General features: G+C 45.1%; 1 protein-coding gene across 2 annotated transcripts; it reads left to right on the top strand.

Annotated features, from left to right (window-relative positions):
• Nucleotides 1–246: 246 nt before the first annotated feature.
• Nucleotides 247–7,611, top strand: PLPP2 (phospholipid phosphatase 2). 2 transcript variants are annotated; one of them, XM_090289070.1, is made up of 6 exons: nucleotides 247–376; nucleotides 3,118–3,269; nucleotides 3,496–3,773; nucleotides 5,979–6,036; nucleotides 6,295–6,471; nucleotides 6,755–7,611. In XM_090289070.1, exons 2-6 carry the CDS (start codon nucleotides 3,234–3,236, stop codon nucleotides 6,902–6,904), a joined length of 699 nt encoding a protein of 232 aa, XP_090145196.1. In that variant the 5' UTR covers nucleotides 247–376; nucleotides 3,118–3,233; the 3' UTR covers nucleotides 6,905–7,611. The 2 variants fall into 2 exon arrangements, with proteins under 2 accessions (XP_090145196.1, XP_090145197.1); XM_090289071.1 differs by having other exon boundaries at nucleotides 307–417.
• Nucleotides 7,612–21,772: the final 14,161 nt, after the last annotated feature.

The raw sequence follows: 21,772 nt of genomic DNA, 5'->3' as shown, positions 1-21,772 counted from the left end.
CGGACGCTCTGGGTGACCCAGGACTCGCTGTCCCTGAGCTCTAGCCTCCTGGCTTGGTGCTGGTGAGGGGACTGGGCGCTGATGACCCCTACCAACTCAGAGAGCCCACCTCTTCCTCCAAACCCCGGGTCCCCAGCCGCTGCGCGCACGCACTCCCTACCCGGCTCCTTCCTGCGCACCGCGGGCGGGGCAGGGGCAGAGTCCGCCCCCTCCCCTGTGGCTGCCCCGCCCCGCCCGTCGCTCCCCTCCCCTCCCCTGCAGGGCCTGGCTCGGTGGCCATGTGACTTTGCGGCCAGGCCTGGACGCCACCGGACGCACTGGGACGGGCGTCGGGGGTCGCGGGCGCTGCCCGGGGCGGTGGCGGCATGGAGCGGAGGTGGGTCTTCGTGCTGCTCGACGTGCTGTGCGTGCTGGTCGGTAAGAGCCGCGGGAACCCGGGAGTGCGGGGGGGATCCCTTCTCAGGTGTCTCGGGGGAGGACCCTCGGCGCACCTTCCTTGGCGTGGGCTCTTCCAGCTTCAGTTTACCTAACTCGCTCCGGGTTCAGGAGTGGGTCATAAACGGCACCGGGGTTGGCACCCCTTCCCAGGTCAGCAGGAAGTAGCCGCCGGGGCCGCACACGCCCCCACTCCCGCCGCGTCCCCCTTTCCCGCCGCGCCCTACCAGGGCGATGATTCACGCGGGCGGCGGCCCCGGCTGGGTTAGGTGGGGTGGTGGTGCGGTGCGGGTTCCCGCTGGGAGGACCTTTACGCCCAGGGTCCAGGATTGGCTCTCCCAGGGGTCTGGAGGAGAGCTGAAACCTGGCCCGGGACGTACAGCTGGTCGGTGGGATTTGAACCCGCACAAACGGGTAAACACCGAGAGAAAGCTGGGCCCCAGGCTGCGTGTGAATCGCAGGCTTCGGGGCTGCCCGCCCTAACCTGTTGGGCGGCTTTTCGGGCCAGGCTGGCGGAGGGGGTAGCCCGAGGCCCCTCCTCTCCCAGGGTCCCAGGAACAATGGCTGAGTGTTTGCTCTAGGGCTGTGAGGGCAATGACCTCGGAATTCTACTCCCGGCGGGGGGAGCAGCCCCTCCGGCAAAAATCCCCCCTGCCCCCCAACCTAGTTTTTGTCTTTCAGACCAGCAGGGAGCGGACAGAGAGACCGAGGGATGGAGGGTTTAGTACTGATGGATGGCAGAGGCCGGGCCCTCCTCCTATGCCCCAGGATGAGACCCCTTTCGGGGTGGGCTAGGTGGTAGCAGGAAGACCCCTGGGCACCATATTCTGAGCACCTATGTTATTACTTATTTGAACATTTGTGTGGCACGGATTGTATACAAGGCGCTAAGCAACAGGCAAATAGTTGAACCTTTTCCTCCAAACAGCCTGTGAGGGACGAGCTGTTGGAGAGGTCACACCGGAGGTGGAACCGAGATTAAGTTGTGTATTGCTGCTGTGTGCCAGGAGTTGGGGGCTCAAGCAGATCGGGCTCCCCATTCTAGAAGATTCAACACAAACAGTTCAGTCTTAAATAGTAACAAGGACTCTGAGGGATGGTGTGAGGTCAGGGAGGCTGAGTGAAGGGAGGCCCTGATTTTGGTGCATCGAGCTCTGCTTCCCAGATCCCAGCAAAGTCCTGCTCTGGCTCTGATTGGGGTGCCTGAGTCTCCAGTGGAAGGAGCAGGAGACAGGAGCTGGGAGGCTGACCTGCCCTTCCAGGTGTCCTGTGTGACTTCTAAGCATCTTCTAGCCCTGCCCGCCACTCACACACACACACACAACTTGGGAGTCTCCTTTTTGGCTTCTCTGCCTCTACCCTTGTCCTCATTCACAGCAGCCAGAGGGAGCCTGTGAAAACATGCTCCACTCCTCTGCTTCAAGCCTTTCTGCCTCACTCAGAAAGATACCCATTCTTATTATGTCCTCCATCCCCCAACCCCCAGCACAGCCCTTCTTCCCAGTGCTCCAGCTCCCCAGGCATGGCCACACCTCCAGACCTTTGCACTGGCTGTTCCCTGTGCCTGGCACTCTTCCCCAGATTTCCCCTGAACTTCCTCATCTCCAAGCCACCTCCTCTGTGGCCTGCTCTGCAATTCCTATTGAGAACTGCAGCCACCTCCCCATTCCAGTCTTTATTCTTTATTTCTAACCCCTCTTGGCTGCCTGAGGCCAACCAACCTCTGTGTTTTCTTCGCTGAGTCTTTCTTCAGACTCAGCATCAAAGGTGCTCAATACCATCACTAAAGGGTCCCTGGGGCCCTTGAATTTGGCCTGTTGGGAGCAGTTGGCCCTGCTGTCCCCCTCCTCAGGAATTCAGGCCCCAGAAGAGCCACACCCTTTTATACTTGTCACCTGCCTTGTTGGGGGCAAAGGACATCTGCTGGAGTTTGTCTCTGTGAATCTACCCCATAGAGTAGGGAGCCCAGTGTGGGAAGTGGGGAGGGGTTTGAGCTCAGTAGGGCCTCAGTGCCTGGGCTACTTAATCTTTCATAATTGGTCATGACTGTGGCTTCTGAATGTGTCTTTGCATTGAGCTCCCAGGTCTGGTCTGTCTTGGTCACTATGTGACCAGCTCAGGGACAATTGAGAATGCAGGCATCTCAGCTTGAAAAACAGATGCTTATTAAATGCCTGCCTAAGCTCCTGGGATGCAGCCTGGAGCACCACAGCCTCCTTAGGTGCTCACAGATGGGTGGAGGTGGGGAGTCAGTCAAGTGTCAATGATTACATAGTTATACACAAGGACAAGGGACAGGAAGAACTGAAATTTCCTTCTAGGAGAGTGATTACTTGGGCGGGGGGCAGTTAGGAGGGGTGGGTAAAGCTGAGACTGGAGGCAAGTGAAAGATGTTTTGCAAAGGTCCTGGAGTGGGTGCTTTCTTGGTTTGTTCAAGGAGCAGAAAGGAGGATGGAGGAAAGTGAGTGAGAGGAGAGGGTAAGGGATGTGCGGTGGGGGTTACACAGTGGCTCTGGGGGGCCAGGGCTTTGGTGTTCACCTGAGGATGATGGGAACCCCGAGAAAGTTTTAATGGTGGGTATTGAGGGAGGCTGAAGCAGGTGTGCAAGCTCCAGAAGAAGACTGGTCTGTGTGACCCACGAAGAAACATGTGGTTACCTGGCTTCTCTCCCCGACTCCCAGCCTCCCTGCCTTTCGTCATCCTGACGCTCGTGAACACCCCGTACAAACGAGGGTTCTACTGTGGTGACGACTCCATCCGGTACCCCTACCGTCCAGACAGCATCACTCATGGGCTCATGGCCGGGGTCACCATCAGTGCCACCATCATCCTTGTAAGGCAGGAGGGGCCTGTAGGGTAGAGTGGGGGCTTCAAGTATCTGCCCTGGGTGGTATTTGTGGGGAAGAGGACCCCCTTCGGAATTCCCAGTTTCCCAGTGGCCTCAGGGAAGCCAGAAACCCTAAACCCCTTTCAGTGGGAAGGACCGAGCCAGTACCTGGTGGAGACCCCAGTTGTTGCTCCAGCCTTGCCCTGAAGCTTCTTGGCTGATCCCTTCGCAGGTCTCAGCGGGAGAGGCCTACTTGGTGTACACAGATCGCCTCCATTCCCGCTCCAACTTCAACAACTACGTGGCTGCTGTCTACAAAGTGCTGGGGACATTCCTGTTTGGGGCTGCAGTGAGCCAGTCCCTGACAGACCTGGCCAAGTACATGATCGGCCGGCTGCGGCCCAACTTCCTGGCAGTGTGTGACCCTGATTGGAGCCGTGTTAACTGTTCCATCTACGTACAGGTGGAGAAGGTGTGCAGGGGAAGCCCTGCCAATGTCACTGAGGCCAGGTGGGTGCTGGATTAGCAGCCTTCACTCTGGGGGATGCTGGAGTAGCCCAAGCCATAGACACTCCCACTCTCCTGGGGGAGAGTGGAGGCTGGAGAAGGGCCCTCAGAAATTGGAGAATGAATGGTCAGATGGTGGAGGGTAAAGAGGTACCTCAGTGGGCAGAAGATAGGGTGGTCCCTGGGGCCTGCAGACAGGGAGGCAAAGTGAGGCTGGGGGTGTCAGGCCCTGGAGCAGAGCAGTCAGTGGCAGGAGGGGTGACCTGCCTCCTCTAAATTTCAGGCCCCCCTCTCATGCTTTTGCTCTGTCCTCTCACCATCTCTACTGATAAATTTTTCACGTAATTGACTTCCTTACTTTTCTCTTTAGAAACATGAAGTAAAATTCACATAGCATAAATTCACTAATTCAGTCACTTTAATGTGTACAATTCATTGACTTTTTAGTACATTTACAATGTTGTGCAGCCATCTCCGCCATCTTATTCCAGACTATGTTCATCACACCAATAAGAAACTCCATGTCCTTTAGCTAGCTCCCCCTCCCTACCCCCAGCCCTTGGTAACCACTAACCTATTTTCTGTCTATGGATTTACCTGTTTTGGACATGTTATATACTCAGAATCATATATGATGTGGCCTTTCTTGCTTGGCTTTAATGTTTTAAAGGTCACCCATATTGTAGCTTCTGTCAATTTTTGCTTCATGTAAAAAATGTTGTTAGGTGCATATATCTTTGTCACTGTCATATCTTCTTGATTGACTGACCCTTTTATCATTATGTAGTGTCCTTTTTTTCTCCTAACATTTTTTTTGTCTTAATGTGTTTTGCCTGATAGTTGTATAGCATAGCTACTCCAGCTGTCTTTTGATTACTCTTTGCATGAAATTTTTATTTTCATTCTTGAACTTTCAACCTATTTGTGTCTTTAAATCTAAAGTGAGTCTCTTATGTACATCATAAAATTAGATATTTTTAAAATGTATTCTCCAATCTCTGCCTTTTAGAGAATTTAATACATTCACCCTAATGTAACTGCTGATAAGGAAAGACTTCTATATGTATTTTTGTTTTGCTTTGTTCTTTAATTTCTGCATTACTGCTTTCTTTTCTGTTAAATAAGTATTTCTTATGCAAAATGTTTGCAGATATACAGTGATATATTGCCATATATATATATATATATATATGCTATATTGCACAACCCCCTTTGAGATTATTACAAATTATATCTATACATTGTGTGCTATCAACATAGATTTATACTTACTGTTTTATGCAGTTTTTTAAATTGAGATATAATTACGATATTAGTTTTAGGTGTACAACATAATTGCTAGTTGTATTTATTGTGAAATGATCATCATGGTAAGTCTAGTACACATTGTTAGCATACATGCAGTTGTTTCTTTTTTAATCATATAGGAAAAACAGGAATTATAAACCAAAAATACAGTAACACTGATGTTTATATCCTATAATTACCTTTACTGGTGTTTTTTGTCTTTGTGTGGCTTTGAGTTACTGTCTAGTATCCTCCATTTCTCCTTGAGAGGCTCCCTTTCAGCATTTCTCATAGGGCAGGTGTACAAGCATTGAATTCTTTGCATCTTTGTTTCTCTGGGAATGTCCTAATTGTGCCTTCATTTTTAGAGCATCATTTTATCAGATATAGAATTCATGGTTGACAGTGTTTTTCTGTTTGTTTTTTGAATATGTAATCTAGCACCTTCTGGCTTGAGTGGTTTCTGGTAAGAAACCAGCTGCTAATCTTATTAAGGGTCCCATGTACACAATGAGTCCTTTCTCTCATCTGCTTTCAAGAATCTCTGACTTTTTTTTGGCAGTTCGATTATAATGTGTCTCTGTGTGGCTGTCTTTGAGTTGATCTTACTTGCTCTTCATCAGGCTTCTTCAGTGTGTAAAGTCTTTCGTCACGTTTGGGGGTTTTTCAGCCCTTATTTCTTCAAATATTCTATCTGTCCCCTTCTCTGTTTTCTCCTTTTGGGACTCTCATTATATCTTAACACCAGCCATGTTTCTGTGTAAAATCCTCCCCCAGGTTGTGGGAAGCTCTGGAAGGAGATGGGACCAGCGGGTGTTGAAGGTAGAGAGGCTGAGTGAGTTGTCTGGTCTTTGAGCACGGGCTCTTGGGCTCTGTCCTCTGCACAGCCTTCCTGATGCTTGCTGCCCTCTCCTTTCTTAGGTTATCTTTCTACTCCGGACACTCCTCCTTTGGGATGTACTGCATGATGTTCTTGGCGGTGAGTTAGTTTTTCCGTGCCTTGCCTGGTGTGAAACTGTGGCCAAGTCACTTCCCCTTCGGTGGGCCTCAGTTTCTGCATCTGTAAAGCAGGGTGGGTGGTGGAGGTGACTGGTTGGGCTAAGTGGTTTGTTCATAAAAACCGGAGTCCCTGGGTCCTTTGGTTCTGTGCTGTTGGCCTCAGAGCGACTTTCTGTGCATTGGCCATGGGGTGAGCCTGGCAGGCTCCTGGGCTCACGGCCACCCTCTGGCCCCACAGCTCTATGTGCAGGCACGGCTCTGCTGGAAGTGGGCCCGGCTGCTGCGGCCCACGGTGCAGTTCTTCCTGGTGGCCTTTGCTCTCTATGTGGGCTACACCCGCGTATCTGATCACAAACACCACTGGAGTGATGTCCTCGTGGGCCTCCTGCAGGGGGCACTGGTGGCCGGCCTCACTGTGAGCTCCTGGGCCTCAACTTTTTGCCCTGGGACCCCTGTATCTTTTCTTCCTTTTCCAGGTCCCTAGACCTCTCTACTCCTGTTTCCCCCCTAAGAACCCAGTCTTCCCATCCCTGGTTTTGCTTTTCTCATTGCCCCCTACCACATACCCATCCCCTCTTGGGTTCTACTGCCCTTCACCCCCACTCCCTTCCCTGGGTTCCCATCCCCCACCCCTCACCCCCAACTGGGTCCCACCCCTACTCCTGCCCAGCCAGCTTTTGCCTACTTTCCTCACCCAGGTTCGCTACATCTCTGACTTCTTCAAAACCCGGCCCCCACAGCGCTGCCTGGAAGAGGAGGAGCTGGAACAGAAGCCTAGCCTGGCACTGACGCTGACCCTAGACGAGACTGACCGCAACCACTTTGGGTACCCAGTCTCCAGTTCCTGAGGCTGGAAGCCATCCAGGCAGGGCCCATCTGTGCTTCCAGCTGGGACTCAGGCTGTGTATGGGTCAGTAGGTCTCTGGTGCTGGCAGGGCCCTCACCTGGGATGGTGATGTGGGCTTGGGACAGGCTCCAGGTGCCCCAGGCTGGTTCTGAGGGGCCTCTATTAAACCCACCTCCTGTGCACTGGACTGGGGGTCTGGGATTGGCCAGTATAGCCCTAATGTTTGGATAAGGGACCCTCCATTACTAATAGAGCTCCCTCAGTACCCTTTCTTTTGTTAGTTTAGGGTAAAGACCAAGAGATCTGGGTAAATGCTGTTTCTGTAAAATGTAATGTGTATGTGGATTTTTAGTAAAATAGGGCATTTGCTTGACAAATGTTATCAGCACCTCTGTTCCTTACAGCCATTCTGAGGACAGCAAAGGGGGAGACCCTCCGTTGTTGGAAGCTCAGCTGAGCTCAGGTGTTGGTGAAGCCAACAAGCCAAATGAAAGTAACAGCCAAGTCTTTAATCAGCCATTTCTTCAAAGGGCTCTGGTTCCTTTTAGTACCGAATGGTATTAAAAACTTATCACGTGGGAGCTAAATGTGCTCAGCTGACCATGCAGGGAAACGTATGTGTGTATTCCAGCCTCTGTATATACACCTAATTATATAAAGATTTCTATGTGGAACTTTCTGATCCATATTAAGCTAAAGATGAATTCATACTGTTGTCTCCAGCCTGATTTTTTATCACGTAGATACTGTAATCTGTGCCACCTGCTCATCTGTAACTTCTCCAACAAATGAGAAACCTGGCTCCCACTATGTGCCATTTATTTAGTTCATTACTCCATTCCAGATTATATAGAGTAGTTTCAGAATTGTAAACTACCCTTAAGGGAAATAACTTTATAAAATATAGTCCACTGATTGTGTACAGTACATTTTGCTTTAGTCTGCAGATGCTGTTCCTTTTTGTTTACATAGGGTCAATACCTTTTGCCCCCACCACTTGCAGTGAGTTTTTTTTTTTTCATGCATTTCTAATATAGTCACATTCTTTGACACATTTAGTATTCCATTCTGTGATACTCCCACATCCTAAATAACTTAATTTGAATAGATCATGAATTACTCTTTGGGCTGCAAAAAACTACGGGCTTTCATAAATGCACAGTGGCAGATATCACTAAAGTATCCTGTGGAACACTTCAACCCCCCACACCATGATTTGCCATCTCTGTAGTTTTGCCTTTTCCAGAATGTCATATAAATGATGTCATACAGCATGTAGCCTCTTCATACCGGATTCTTTTACTTAGCAATATACAGGTAAGATTCATCAATGTCTTTGTATGGGTTTGAGATCTTAAGTAAAGATGTCAAATGCACCTGAGAGCAACAGTTTTGCAGCTTCTCATGCATTTGGAATTAAGAGGGAATGTAAAGAAGATTAAGTCAAGGTGGGAGAGAGTGAGGCAGGGGTTGGGTTACAGGGTAGTTAACAAGATTACATGCTCTGTTGAGGGTAGTTATGCTTATTTCAAAGGTGTATTAACCTGGATGCCCCTGGCTGGTTTGGCTCAGTGGATTGATCGTCGGCCTGCGAGCTAAGTGTCGCTGGTTCGATCTTCCAGTCAGGGCACATCAGAGAAGGAAAACTCTGACTCCAAAAAACCTCCGCTGCCTTGCGGCATACCTCTTCAGGGGAAAGGCTAAGGGAGTAAACCCCGACAGAAAATCCGGAGCCGGAGTCCCTAAGGCGGTTTGACGTTGTAGTCAACACCGGCAACTCCTGCGGCGCACCTGAAGCCAAGCTGTATTGACTCCGTCTTTCCCTTGGACCCTTCAGCTGCGAAGAGAGGGGGGGTCTGCTGCATGGGCAACAGCAGACCCTCCATATCACCCTGCCCAGGCTCTGTAGCTTCAGCTTCACTGGAGAGGACACTCCAGCGTCATCGCAAGATGTCGATTCAACACGGGAGGAGACAGATACCGTGTCACTCCCGAGTCGGACTGCACGACCATTCTCGGCGGTGCAGATGGACTCCTAGGAAGCTACACCATCGTCTCTCGAGACGGACGGCTGCCACCGACGATTAACCTGGATGCACAAAAACAACTGACAGGGCTTGCTTAAGGCAAAGACAAAACCTTTTACTAAACTACTTGTGCCCTGGCTGGGTGGCTCAGTTGGCTGGAGTGTTGTCCCGTACACCAAAAGGTTGCAGATTCTATTCCTGGTCAGGGCACATACCTAGGTTGCTGGTTTGAGCCTCGGGTGTGTATTGAAAAATAACAATAAAAATAATAAAGTTGTATGCCTGAGGTACAACTACCCACCATGACCTTCATAGTTACCAGTTTGTGATCAGACTTCCCTGGGCTCCAGTGAAAGGACGGAAGCTCAGGGGGGACCAGAAACATACAGGGAGAAACAGACTGTGGCTTCAGGGTGAGGGCTGGAGGGACAGCTACCGTTTTTCCTGTGTGATCCATCCTCCCACACAGCCACCAGGCAGGCACTGTCTTTTCTGTGTTGAGCCCTCCCCTAACACTGCAAAATCTAAATCTACATTGGCCTGGTGAACACTGCTTACCCCACCTTGGTGACTCCCTGAAACCCTGCCTCCCCCAACTCCTGTACCACCGAAGGGTCTTTCAGAGGCTGAGTCTTAGAGGTAGCCAGCAGGTGGTGGCAGGTCTCAGGGGTCCTGTGGTATTTGCTGAGAAGCTGCAGAATTGGTACTGGTGGCTGCCAGCCTTGGTTTGCACCATGGCTTCTACATGTCTCCAGGCCAAGCACAGGCAGCTACTAAACACAGATCACTCTTTAGCCCCAGCCAGGCAGTCCTGGACTGGTCACAGGCAGCAGCTGCCCTTGGTCTGCACTGGAGCCCTTCCCAAGAGCCCCCAGAACCAATACACCCACTGGCCAGCTTCAGAGCACAACAGAGCACCACCTGATTAGCTCCACATGGCAGACCCAAAGGGTGGTCTGGGAAGGCACCAGAGCCTGTTGGGGCAAATGCTGCTTCAGGGGGGTCACTCTGCATAGTGGCTTGTACATCGTGGTCATGGTCAGTTCTCAGAGCCAGTCAGCCTGAGGGTTAGCCCCACTCACTGACATGCCAACAGCAATCAAGGCTCAGCTACAACAGGAGGACAAACACAACCCACACGGGGATATTTCTGGAGCATCCAGCTAAGGTGATTAGGGAAGCTGCTCCACTGGGCTCCATTAGGCCTTACTACAAAAGGCCACTGGGCCAAGAATGGGAGATGTAGCAGATCCACCTAATAGAAACAAACACAGAAAGACAGCCAAAATGAGACAAACATGTCCCAAATGAAAGATCAGAAAACTTCAGAAAAAACTAAATTAAATGGAGGCAAGCAATCTACCAGATAACAGTTCAAAACACTGGTTAAAATAATGCCCAGTGAACTTCGTGAGAACTTCAACAAAGAGATAGTAAGCATAAAAAGACACAGAAAGCATAAAAAAGAACCAATCAGAAATGAATAACACAGTATCTGAAATGAAGGCTACACTAGAAGAAATCAATAGCAGGTAGATGAAGTAGAGAATTGAGGAAGTAGAAAACACCCAATTGGAACAGCAAAAAATACAAATAAAAAATGAGAATAGCTTAAAGGATGTCTGGGACAACATCAAGTGTAATAACATTCACATCATAGGGGTACCTAAGGAGAAGAGCAACAGCAAGAGATTGAAAATCTGTCTGAAAAAATAATAATTGAAAGCTTCCCTAACCTGGCAAAAGAAATAGACATGCAAGTTCATGAAGCAGAGAGTCCCAAACAAAATGAATCCAAAGAGGCCCACCTAAGACATACCATAATTAAAATGACAAAGGTTAAAGAAAGAGAATCTTAAAAACCGCAAGAGAAAGGCAGTTACTTACAAGGGAACTCCCATAAGACTGTCAGCGAATTTTTCAAAAGAAACTGCAGGTCAGAAAGGACTGGCATGAAATATTCAAACTAAGGCTACCCAGCAAGGCTATCATTTAAAATTGAAGGAGAGATAAAGAGCATCTTAGACAAGAAAAAGCTAAAGGAGTTCATTACCACCAAACCAGTATTACAAGAAATGTTAAAGGAACTTCTTTAAGAAGAAAAAGGATAAAAAATAACGTAAATATGCATAATGAATGGCAATAATTACATACCTATCAATGATCACTTTAAATGTAAATGGCTTCAATTTTGCAATAAAAAGAGATAGGGTGGCCCAAGCTTGTGTGGCTCAGTGCACTGGCCTGCAAACCGAAGGGTTCGATTCCCAGTCAGGGCACATGCCTGGGTTGCAGGCCAGCTCTCCAGTTGGAGGCATGCAAGAGGCAACCACACGTTGATGTTTCTCTCCCTCTCTTCCTTCCCCTCTCTCTAAAGGTAAATAAATAAAATCTAAGAAAAGAAAAAAGAATATTTCATAATGTTAAAGGGCTCAATGCAGCAAGAGAATTAAACATTTATGCACCCAATATAGGAGCACTTAAATATATAAAGTAAATATTGATGGACATAAAAAGAGAGCAACAATAATAAAATTAGTAGGTAACAGTCACACACCTTATTGACATCAATGAATAGATACTCCAGACAAAAACCAAGGAAACAGGCCTTAAATGATATAATAGATGAGATGGATTTAACTGATAGTTTTAGAGCATTTCATCCCAAGGCGGCATAATATACATTCTTTTCAAGTGCACATGGAACATTTTCCTGGATAGACGACATGGTAGACTATGAAACAAGTCTCAATATAAAAAGACTGAAATCACACAAGCATGTTCTTCAGTCACTATGATATGAAAGTAAACTGCAAGAAAAAAAAACAAAAAAAAATACACAAACATATAGAGGCTAAATAACGTCACTAAACAATGGATGGGTTAAAAAGATCAGGAATAAGTTTATAAAATGTAATGGGGAATAAACACACTATACTTCTATAAAAGTACCCATATTAATCTTAGTAAATATTGAATCCAGGCTGTTACTCTAACCTAATTTTTCTCTCAAAACTAGAGTTTACATGTTAAAAGTTTATTTTCTAAGTATGCTTTGCTAGAGTCAACAGATTAGGTAAACCAAGAAACAGCCTGACCTTGGAGTCCTGCTAAGCTGACAGACCAGATGGCAGACTCAAGGCCACTGACCATACAGATCCATTTTGAGACCAGCAAGGACACTGCCTGCATGTCCACAACCCCTCCCTCTGATTTCTTTGTCCTGCTTTCTCTCTCCTAAAAACCTCTGTTTGCACTAAATTGTTATGTTGTAACCATGACTTAGTATCTCCCACCTAGTAATACAAGTTATGTATACTGTAACAAATCAAAGTATATAATCAACTGTGTACCTTAGTACTGGTTGCAGTTGGAAACCACAGGAATCCAGGGAGAGGATGTAAATGGAGAGAGAACACCGGAATGAAAGGAGTAAACCTGGGCAGGAATTTCGCGACTCCCCTTGCAGCCACCTCCCCTTATTCCCACATCTCACTCAAAAGAAACTGTATGTCTGCACTCCCCCTAGGAATTTTCCACCTCTCAAATTCTCACCAGCTCCCCATAAGAATTGCTGGCTTGACCAGAGATGTTAAGATGGGTTTTTGAGGTCAGGAGTCCACCTATCTTCAGATGCCCACTTGAATTGTCCCTTTCCTTCTCAACAGCACCTGTCTCATGAGTTTGACTTCTGTTGTGACAGACAGTTGAACCTGGATTTGGTTTCAAAGATACCTTGATGCAAATGAAAATGAAAACAAAACGACCCCAAAAATCTACAAGACACAGTGAAAGCAGTCCTAAGAATGAAATTCATAGCAATATAGGCCTACCTCAAAAAACAAGAAAAATCTCAAATAAACAATCTAATATTACACCTAAAAGAAATAGAAAAACAAAATAAAAAGAAAGCCTGAAGTGAGTAGAAGAAAGGAAATAAGAAAGATCCTAGTGGAAATAAAATAAGAATCCAAAAAAAAAAAAAAAAAAATACAAAACACACACACACCACACACACAGAAACAGAAACCCAATACAAAAGATCAATGAAACCAAGAGGTGGTTTTTGAAAAGATAAACAAAACTGATAAGCTTTAATCAGACTTATCAAAAAAAGAAGGGAGACTTCCAGTCAAGATGGCAGCATAGGCAGACATGGCTCACCTCTTTGCACAACCACATCAAAATTACAACTAAAATATAGAACAACCATCACTCAGAACCATCAGAAATCAAGTTGAATGGAAGTCTGATAACTTTGGAATTAAAGAAACCGCATCATCCACAATCGTGGGAGGGGCAGGCATCAAACGGGCTGGTCACACATCCACATGTGGTGAATAAAAATTTGGGAGGGGTATATTGGTAGCAAGGAGTCCCAGCCCCACACCTCTCCCCCGAGCCCAGGATTCCAATGCTAGGAAGATAAGTCCCCACAACTTCTGGCCACAAAAACCAGTGGAGATTGAATCAGTAGAAGAAGCTGTGGGAGCCCCAAGCAGTTCCTCTGAAAGAATCCACACACGAACTTACTCAGACTCACTCCCTCTGAGCTCCAGCACTAGAATAGCAGCTTGAAAGGCACCAGTGGTATACAGGGAGAAACCGAAGTGTCTGGCATCAAGGCGAGCAGAGGCAATTGTCCCTTTTCTAAACCCTCCCCCAACAAAGCCTGGAAGCTGGTGCCATATCTGAGACTCCATCAACCTGGCTAACACTCTTTGACCTGCTTTGGAGATCCCCAGAGACTCTGCCCCACCCAACTAATGGGCCCACCCAAGATGAATTTCCATATGAATGGCTGGTCTTGGCTCATATTTCATAACTTTAAATCCTATCAAACAAGCAACAGTGATCCCCAGGCCTGACACTAGCAGCAGCCAGCCTAGAGTCACAGCTTGGCTTCACCTGGGAATCTCTAAGTGCAGCACAAGTAGCAGCCATCTCAGATTGCTTTACAGCTCTGGAAAGGTGGCCCAGGCAAAACACAGGTAGGGGCTGACCTTGGCCTGCACCACCTGGGAAACTCCAGGGCCAGCACACCAAGTGGACAGTCAGACCATGTCGGAGCACCACCACCCTGCCCCTGCACAGTTGGTCCTCCATGGAGGGCAGAGGGTGGTGGTCAATGGTCACAGCTAGTCCCTGCAGCTGACTGGCCTGGGTAAATCCAACCCCTTGATCTGCTAACAGTAATCAAGGCTCAATTACAAGAGAAGGGTGTATTCAGCTCACATGAAAGATACACCTTGGATACCCAGGCTGGGTGATAGGGGAGGCTGTGCCACTGGATTCTATAGGACACCTATTACATTAGGCTGCATTACCAAGTCAGGTAGTCAAAGCAACTTTACCTAAAACATAGAAACGAATACAGGAAGGCTGCCAAAATGAGGAGACAAAGAAACATAGTCCAAATGAAAGAACAGATCAAAACTCCAGAAGAAGAGCTAAATGTAATGGAGATAAGCTATCAAATGCAGAGTTCAAAACACTGGTGATAAAGATGCTCAAGGAACTTAGGACCTCAGCAGCATAAAAAAGTCCAGTCAGAAATGAAGAATTCACTAATTGAAATAAAGAACAACTTACAGGGAAACAACAGTAGAGTGGATGAAGCTGAGAATCGAATCAATGATATGGAATACAAGGAAGCAAAAAACCAATCAGAACAAAAGGATGAAAAAAGAATCCATAAAATTGAGGGTAGTATAAGGATCCTCTGGGACAACTTCAAGAAGTCCAACATTCACATCATAGGTTTGGCAGAAGGAGATGAGAAAGAGCAAGAAATTGGAAATCTATTTGAAAAAATTATGAAAGAAAACTTCCCTAATTTTGGGGAAATAGACATGCAAGTCCAGGAAACACAGGGAGTACCAAACAAGATAGATGCAAAGAGGCCCACTCCCAGACATGTCATAATTAAAAAGCCAAAGGTTAAAGATAAAAGAGAATCTAAAAGTAGCAATAAAAAAGAAGTTAGTTACCCACAGGGGAGCTCCCATAAGACTGTCCCTGATTTCACAAAGGAAACTTTGCAGGCTAGAAGAGATTGGCAAGAAATATCAAAGCAGTGAAAAGCAGAGACCTACAGCAAAGATTGTTCTACCCAGCAAAGATATCATTTAGAATTGAAGGGTAAACAAGGTGTGTCCCAGACAAGAAAAAAACTAGACTTCTGGCCAAGATGAAGGCCTAGACAGACATGCTGCATCTCCCTCCACAACTAAGAAGAACTACAACTACCTCAAAACTAGAGACAACCAGAAGTTCCAAAAAATCGAGCTGCATGGAAGTCCAACAAATAAAGATATAAAGAAGAAATACTCATCCAGACAGGTAGGACGGGCAGAGCCAGGGTGGAGAGGACACAGTGTGGCGGCGGCAGCAGTGGTGGCAGCAGGAGGCAGGCAGAGAGCAGTCACATATTTTAAAAAGTAGGGAGAAACATCTAGGGAGCGCTCCCAGTACCAGACCAGACTCTGCAGCTAGCTCATGGTTCCAGCACTGGGAAAAATAAAGCCTCATTGTTTTTAACTGTGCTAACCAGTGGGGGTTGAGGTGGAGGAAGAAACTGCCAGTCTCGCAGAAGAGTCCACTTGTTTAAAGGGCCCCCCGGTTCGAGAACGTCTGCAGACCCACCCACTCTGGGAATGACGGGCAGGGCAACAGCTAGAGAGGTGCCAGTTCCATACAGAAGTGGGAGGAGTGCCTGGAAAAGGGGCAAGTGCTGAGCAATCTGTATTGTTCCCTCTCAGACCCTTTGCCCACATACAGCGCCACAACGTGGTGAAACGGGTTGCCCATACTGACAAATACCTAAGGCTCTGCCCCTTATAATGTAACAGGTGCGACAGCTCTACCTAAGACATGAAGCAAACAAACACAGGAGCCTGTCAAGAAGAGGAGACAGAGCAGTATGGCACAAAAGAGGGAACGGATCAAGGTTCCAGAGGGAGAACTAGGCGATGAGAAGACAGCCAACCTAACAGATGAGGAGACAGCCAACCTAACAGACATAGAGTTCAGAACACTGGTGATAAAGATGCTCACAGACTTGACAGATATGCTTAAGTATGGCAAATGCAGAAGGGAAGAAGTGAAGGCTATGATAAATGAAATGAAGGAAAATCCACACAAAACCAGTGATGAAGGGAAGGAAACCAGGGTTCAAATCAATGATTTGGAACATAAGAAAGAAATAAACAATCAACCAGTGCAGAATGAGGAAGCAAGAATTAAAAATAATGAGGAGAGGCTTAGAAACCTCTGGGACAACTTTAAATGCGTCCACATCCAAATTATAGAGGTGCCAGAAGGAAGAGGAAGAGCAAGAAATTGAAAGTTTATGTGAAAAAATGAGGAAGGAAAAGTTCCCAAATTTTGCGAAGGAAATAGACATACAAGTCCAGGAAGCTCAGAGAGTCCCAAACAAGCTAGACCCAAAGAGGACCACACCATGACACGTCATAATTAAAATGCAAAAGTTTCAAGAAAAGAGAGAATCTCAAAAGTAGCAAGAGAAATACAGGGAGTTATCTACAAAGGGGTGTCTATAAGACTATCAGCTGGCTTCTCAGAAGAAAGTTTGCAGGCAAGAAGGGACTGGCAAGAAGTATTCAATGTGATGAAAAGCAAGGACCTACAACCAAGATTACTCTATCCAGCGAAGCTATCATTTAGAATGGAAGGGCAGATAAAGTGCTCCCCTGATTAGGTAAAGTTAAAGGAAGTCATGATCACCAAGCCATTATTATATGAAATGTCAAAGGGACTCACTTAAGAAAAAGAAGATCAAAACTATGAACACTAAAATGACAACAAACTCACAACTATCAACAACTGAATCTAAAAAATAAAAACAAAATCCAACTAAGCAGACTAGAATAGAAAAAGAATCATACGTATGGGGATCATTTTGAGGGTTATCAGCTGGGAGGAGAAAGAGGGAGAAATGGGAAAATGGTGCAGGATTAAGAAGCATAATTGGTTGGTACAAAATAGACGGGGAAGTTAAGAATAATATAGGAAAAGATGAAGCCAAAGAACTTACATACATGACCCATTGACATGGACTAAAGGGGGTGGGATTGCTGGAGGGAAGAGAGGGTACTGGGCAGAGGGGAGCAAAGGGAAAATAATTGGGACTACTGTAACAACATAATCAATAAAATATACTTAAAACTAACAAACAAACAAAAACTAAAAAAAAACAAAAAAACAAAAAAATGAAACAAAAAGAAACCAACTCCACAAAACAACAAAACAAACTAAAGGAGTTTATCATCACCAAACCATTATTTTATCCAAAAAGGAGGGAGAACCCAAATAAATAAAATCAGAGATGAAAGATGACAAGCGATCTCTGACACCATAGAACTACAAAGGATTATAAGAAAATACTACAATTATATGCCAATAAATTGGATAATCTGGAAAAAAGAGATAAATTCTTAGAAGCATACAATCTTCCAAGACTGAATCAAGAAGAAACAGAAAATCTGAATAAACTGATAACTAGTAACAAAATTGAGTCAGTAATAAAAAAAACTCCTAAAAAACAAAAGTCCTGTAATGAATGGCTTAATGGGTAAATTTTTACCGAACATTCGAAGAAGAATTACACTTCTGTTTTTCACGCTATTCCAAAAATTTCAAGAGGAGGGATGTCTCCCTAGCTCATTTATGAAGCCATCATTACTCTGATTCTAAAATCAGACAAAGACATTGCAAAAATGGCAAGTATAGGCATCCCTGATGAACATAGATGCAAAAATCTTCAAAAAATATAGCAAGCTAAATTCAGTAATATATTTTAAAACCATACACTCTGATCAAGTGGGATTTATTATTTGGATGCATGGTTGGTTCAATATCCACAAATTAATTACTGTGATACGACATAAGCAAAACAAAGGACAATAATGTTATGACCATTTCAATACATGCAAAAAAACATTTGATAAAATACAATCTCCATTTATGATAAAAACTCTCTGTAAAGAGGGACTGGAGAGAACATACCTCAACATAATAAAGGCCATATATGACAAATCCACAACTAACATCATACTCGACAAATCCACAACTAACATCATACTCAATGTGGAAAAGTGAAAAGCATTTTCCTTAAGATCAGGAACAAGACAAGATGTCCATTTTTACCACCTTCATTAACATAGTATTGGAAGTCCCAGCTACAGCAATCAGACAAGAAAAAGAAATACAAGGCATTCAAATGTAAAACTTCTTGATGACATAATACAATATATAGAGGATCTTAACTATTCCACAAAAAATCTATTAGAACTAATAAATGAATTCCATAAAGTAGGAGGATACAAAATTAATATTGAAAACTCAGTTGCATTTTAAATACCAATAAAAAACTATCAGAAAGGAAAAAGAAAAAATCCTATTTATAGTCGCATCAAAAATAAAATACCTAGAAATAAATTTAACCAAGGATATAAAAGACTTGTACTAAGAAAATTATAATACACTGAAGCAAGAAATTGAAAAAGATACAAATAAATAGAAGTATATATTGTGCTCACTGGTGAAAACAATTAACATTGTTAAAATGTCTATACTGCTCAAAGCAATCTATAGATTTAATGCAACCCCTATCCAAATATCAATGGCATTTTTTTACATAACTAGAAGAAATAATTCTAAAATTTATATGGAACCAAAAGACCCTGAATAGTTACAGCGATCTTGAGAAAGAACAAATTTGGAGGTACCATGCTACCTGATATCAGACTATACTACAAGGCTATAGTAATAGAAATAGATGCATAGATCACTGGAACAGAATAGAGTGCCCAGAAATAAACCCACACGTATATGTTTAATTAATCTATGACAAAGGAGGCAAGAATATACGATGGAGAAAAGACAGTCTATTTATTCAGTAGATTGTGTTGGGAAAACTGGACAGATACATGCAAAAAATGACTACTTTCTTATGCTATATACAAGAATAAACTCAAAATGGATTAATGACATATGTAAGAACTGAAACCATAAACTTCTAGAAGAAAGCATACGCAGTAAACTCTGACATTGTTCTTATAAATGTGATCTCCATCCATCCTCAGGCCAGCGAAACAAAAGAAAAAATAAACAAATGTGACTACCTCAAAGTAAAAGGAAACCACCAACAAAATACAATCTAATGGTTAGGAGGAGGTATTCACCAATAATACATCCAATAAGGGGTTGATATCCCAAGTTTGTAAAGAACTCTTACCACTTAACACACACACACACACACACACACACACACACACACACACACAACAAACAAAAAAACAATTAAAGTAACAAATGGGCAGAGGACCTGAACAGACATTTCTCCAAAGAGGACATTATAGATGGTCAACAGACATATAAAAAGATGCTCAATGCTTTTAATTATTAGAGGAATAAAAATTAAAACCACAATGAGGTATCACCTTACACCTGTCAGAATGGCCATAGGTAAATCAACAAATAAGTGTTGCAGGGATGTGGAGAAAAGGGAACCCTCATGCATTGTTAGTGGGACTACAAAGTGGTGTAGCCACTATGAAAAACAGTATGGAGTTTTCTCAAAAAACCAAAAGTAGAATTACCTTATGACCCAGCAATTTTCCACTTCCAGGTATTTACCTGAAGAAATCCAAAACATTAATTTGAAAAGGTATATGCACCCTTATGTTCATTTCAGCAATTTTTACAACAGCCAAGATATTAAAGCAACCTAAGTGCCCATCAATAGATGATTGGATAAAGAAAATGTGGTACATATATACAATGGACTATTACTTGGCCACAAAAAGATGAAATCTTACTAGCTGTGACAACATGGATGTACCTAGAGGATATTATGCCAAATTAAGTCAGTCAGACATAGAAAGACAAATACCATATGATTTCAATTATATGCAGAATTTAAAGAACAAAACAGCCCTGGCTTTTTGGTCATCTGCTGTAGGCCTGGTAGCTGCTAGACCCACATGGTCCCATGTTCCCAGGTGAGAGAGTGCATGAACAAATGGACAAGTCCATTGCTGGGTGGGGGCAGGGGGGAGAGAGAGAGTGCACTTCTTTGTTCCCGTGGGATTATATTAGCTTGGGTGTGGATGAACCAGGTGCTTTCTCAAAATGACCAATCAAATTTCCATGTTTATATAGGTTTTGGATGGGCCTACCTCCCAACCAATCTCTTCTTTCCCCAGGCCAGACTGACAGGTCTCTATGGTCAAGCACCTCCCCCTGCATCATTTTGACTTCTATTGTGCAGGTGCCTGCCTTCCCCTGCTCCCACCTGGCAATCTGGTACCAGAGTGGAAAGGAGAGGAGGAGTATTAATCTTCTTGGGGGAGAAATGCTATAATCCCCTGGGGTGTCAAGCTGTAGCTTCCTGGCTAGCAAGCAGCCTTATGTTCCTCAGTTTATTAAGCTCAAGATCTGAGTCCCCATTGCTCTCCTTTTTTAGCTAAATTGACAATAACACAGGGCCTGGATAATCCAGTAGGGACATCAGGGATCCACCAGGGACACCATAACCCACCAGGAACTTTGGGTCCTTCAGGGACACCTGAATCCAACAGGGACACTTGGGGCCACCAGAACTCCAAGACCTACTAGGTATTCGTGGATCCTCCATTAACACCCGTGTCTTTTATGGACATTGGGTCCTTCAGAGACACTGGGATCTTCTGAAATCACCAAATTACTCAAGGGTCAAAGATTTTCAAGGGACACCAACATTTAATTTGGAGACAGGATCCACCAGACACAACAGTAGTTTTCAAGTACACCAGAATTTACCAAAGACACTTGAATTTACCAAGGACATTGAGATCCACAAAGGAAATCAGGGTCCACCAGGAACACCAAGGACTTCCAGGAACACTTAGCTATCAGAGACATAGTCCACCAAACATAGGTGTTCTCCAGGGATACTGTGGTCTACCAGTGACAACAGAAGTCACCAAAGAACTGACTTGGATTTACCAGGGACATGCTGAACCACCAGAGGTACCAGAATCTACAGCAGACCCTAGGACCTACCATGGACACTTGGTCCTCCTGAAACATAGGATTCCCCTATGACATGGGGATACACATAGGACACTTGTATCCACCAAGGACACCAGGGTTCTCTGGGGACACCAGGAGCCAACAAAGACACTTGGGTCCACCAGAAATAATGAAGACCATCAGGGACACTGGGATCCTCAAGTGGCCCTTGCGTCTAACAAAGACCACGCTATTCTCCCAGAACACCTGGATTTACCAGACACTGGGATCCACCAGGAAAAATTAATTCTGCCACAGATATCAAGATCCTCAGGGGATACCAGAACCCATTAGGAACCCAGGGGTCCTTTAGGAAAATTGAGGTCCTCCAGGCATACCTGGATCCTCTAGGGACACAAGGATCCTCCAGGTTCAAAGGGTTGTGAAGGCCATTGGGATTCACTTGGAACACTGGGGTCCACAAGGGACATTTAGATGCACCAGAAATATTGGAATGCAGAAGGGACACAGGGTTCCTCAAAGTACACTGTGGTTCACCAGAGACACCAACATGTAGTAGGGAGCCTACATTCCTCCAGTGACATTAAGGTGCAGCAAGGACACTGAGGTCCTCAAGTAACACTTGGATCCACCAGGGACACCAGTGTTTTCCAGAGACACTGGGATAAACAAGGGATACAATAATTCACAAGGGACATTAGATTTCACCAAGGCCACTGGGATCCTCCAGAAGCAGATCCTTCAGGGACACTGGGATCACCCAGGGCCACCATGCTGTAAGGAATAATGAATCTTCCAGGGATAGT

Source organism: Furipterus horrens, unplaced genomic scaffold, assembly GCF_987537825.1.
Source record: "Furipterus horrens unplaced genomic scaffold, mFurHor1.1.pri manual_scaffold_10, whole genome shotgun sequence".
Taxonomy (NCBI): Eukaryota; Metazoa; Chordata; class Mammalia; order Chiroptera; family Furipteridae; genus Furipterus; species Furipterus horrens.
Note: the sequence above shows the minus strand (reverse complement) of the source record. Positions and strands in the feature narration are given on the sequence as shown.

Coding starts and splice junctions, on each gene's coding strand:
- PLPP2 (XM_090289071.1), top strand. CDS start 366: ATGGAGCGGAGGTGGGTCTTCGTGCTGCTCGACGTGCTGTGCGTGCTG. Junction 418..3,117: donor CGTGCTGTGCGTGCTGGTCG/GTAAGAGCCGCG, acceptor CCCGACTCCCAG/CCTCCCTGCCTTTCGTCATC. Junction 6,472..6,754: donor CACTGGTGGCCGGCCTCACT/GTGAGCTCCTGG, acceptor TTCCTCACCCAG/GTTCGCTACATCTCTGACTT.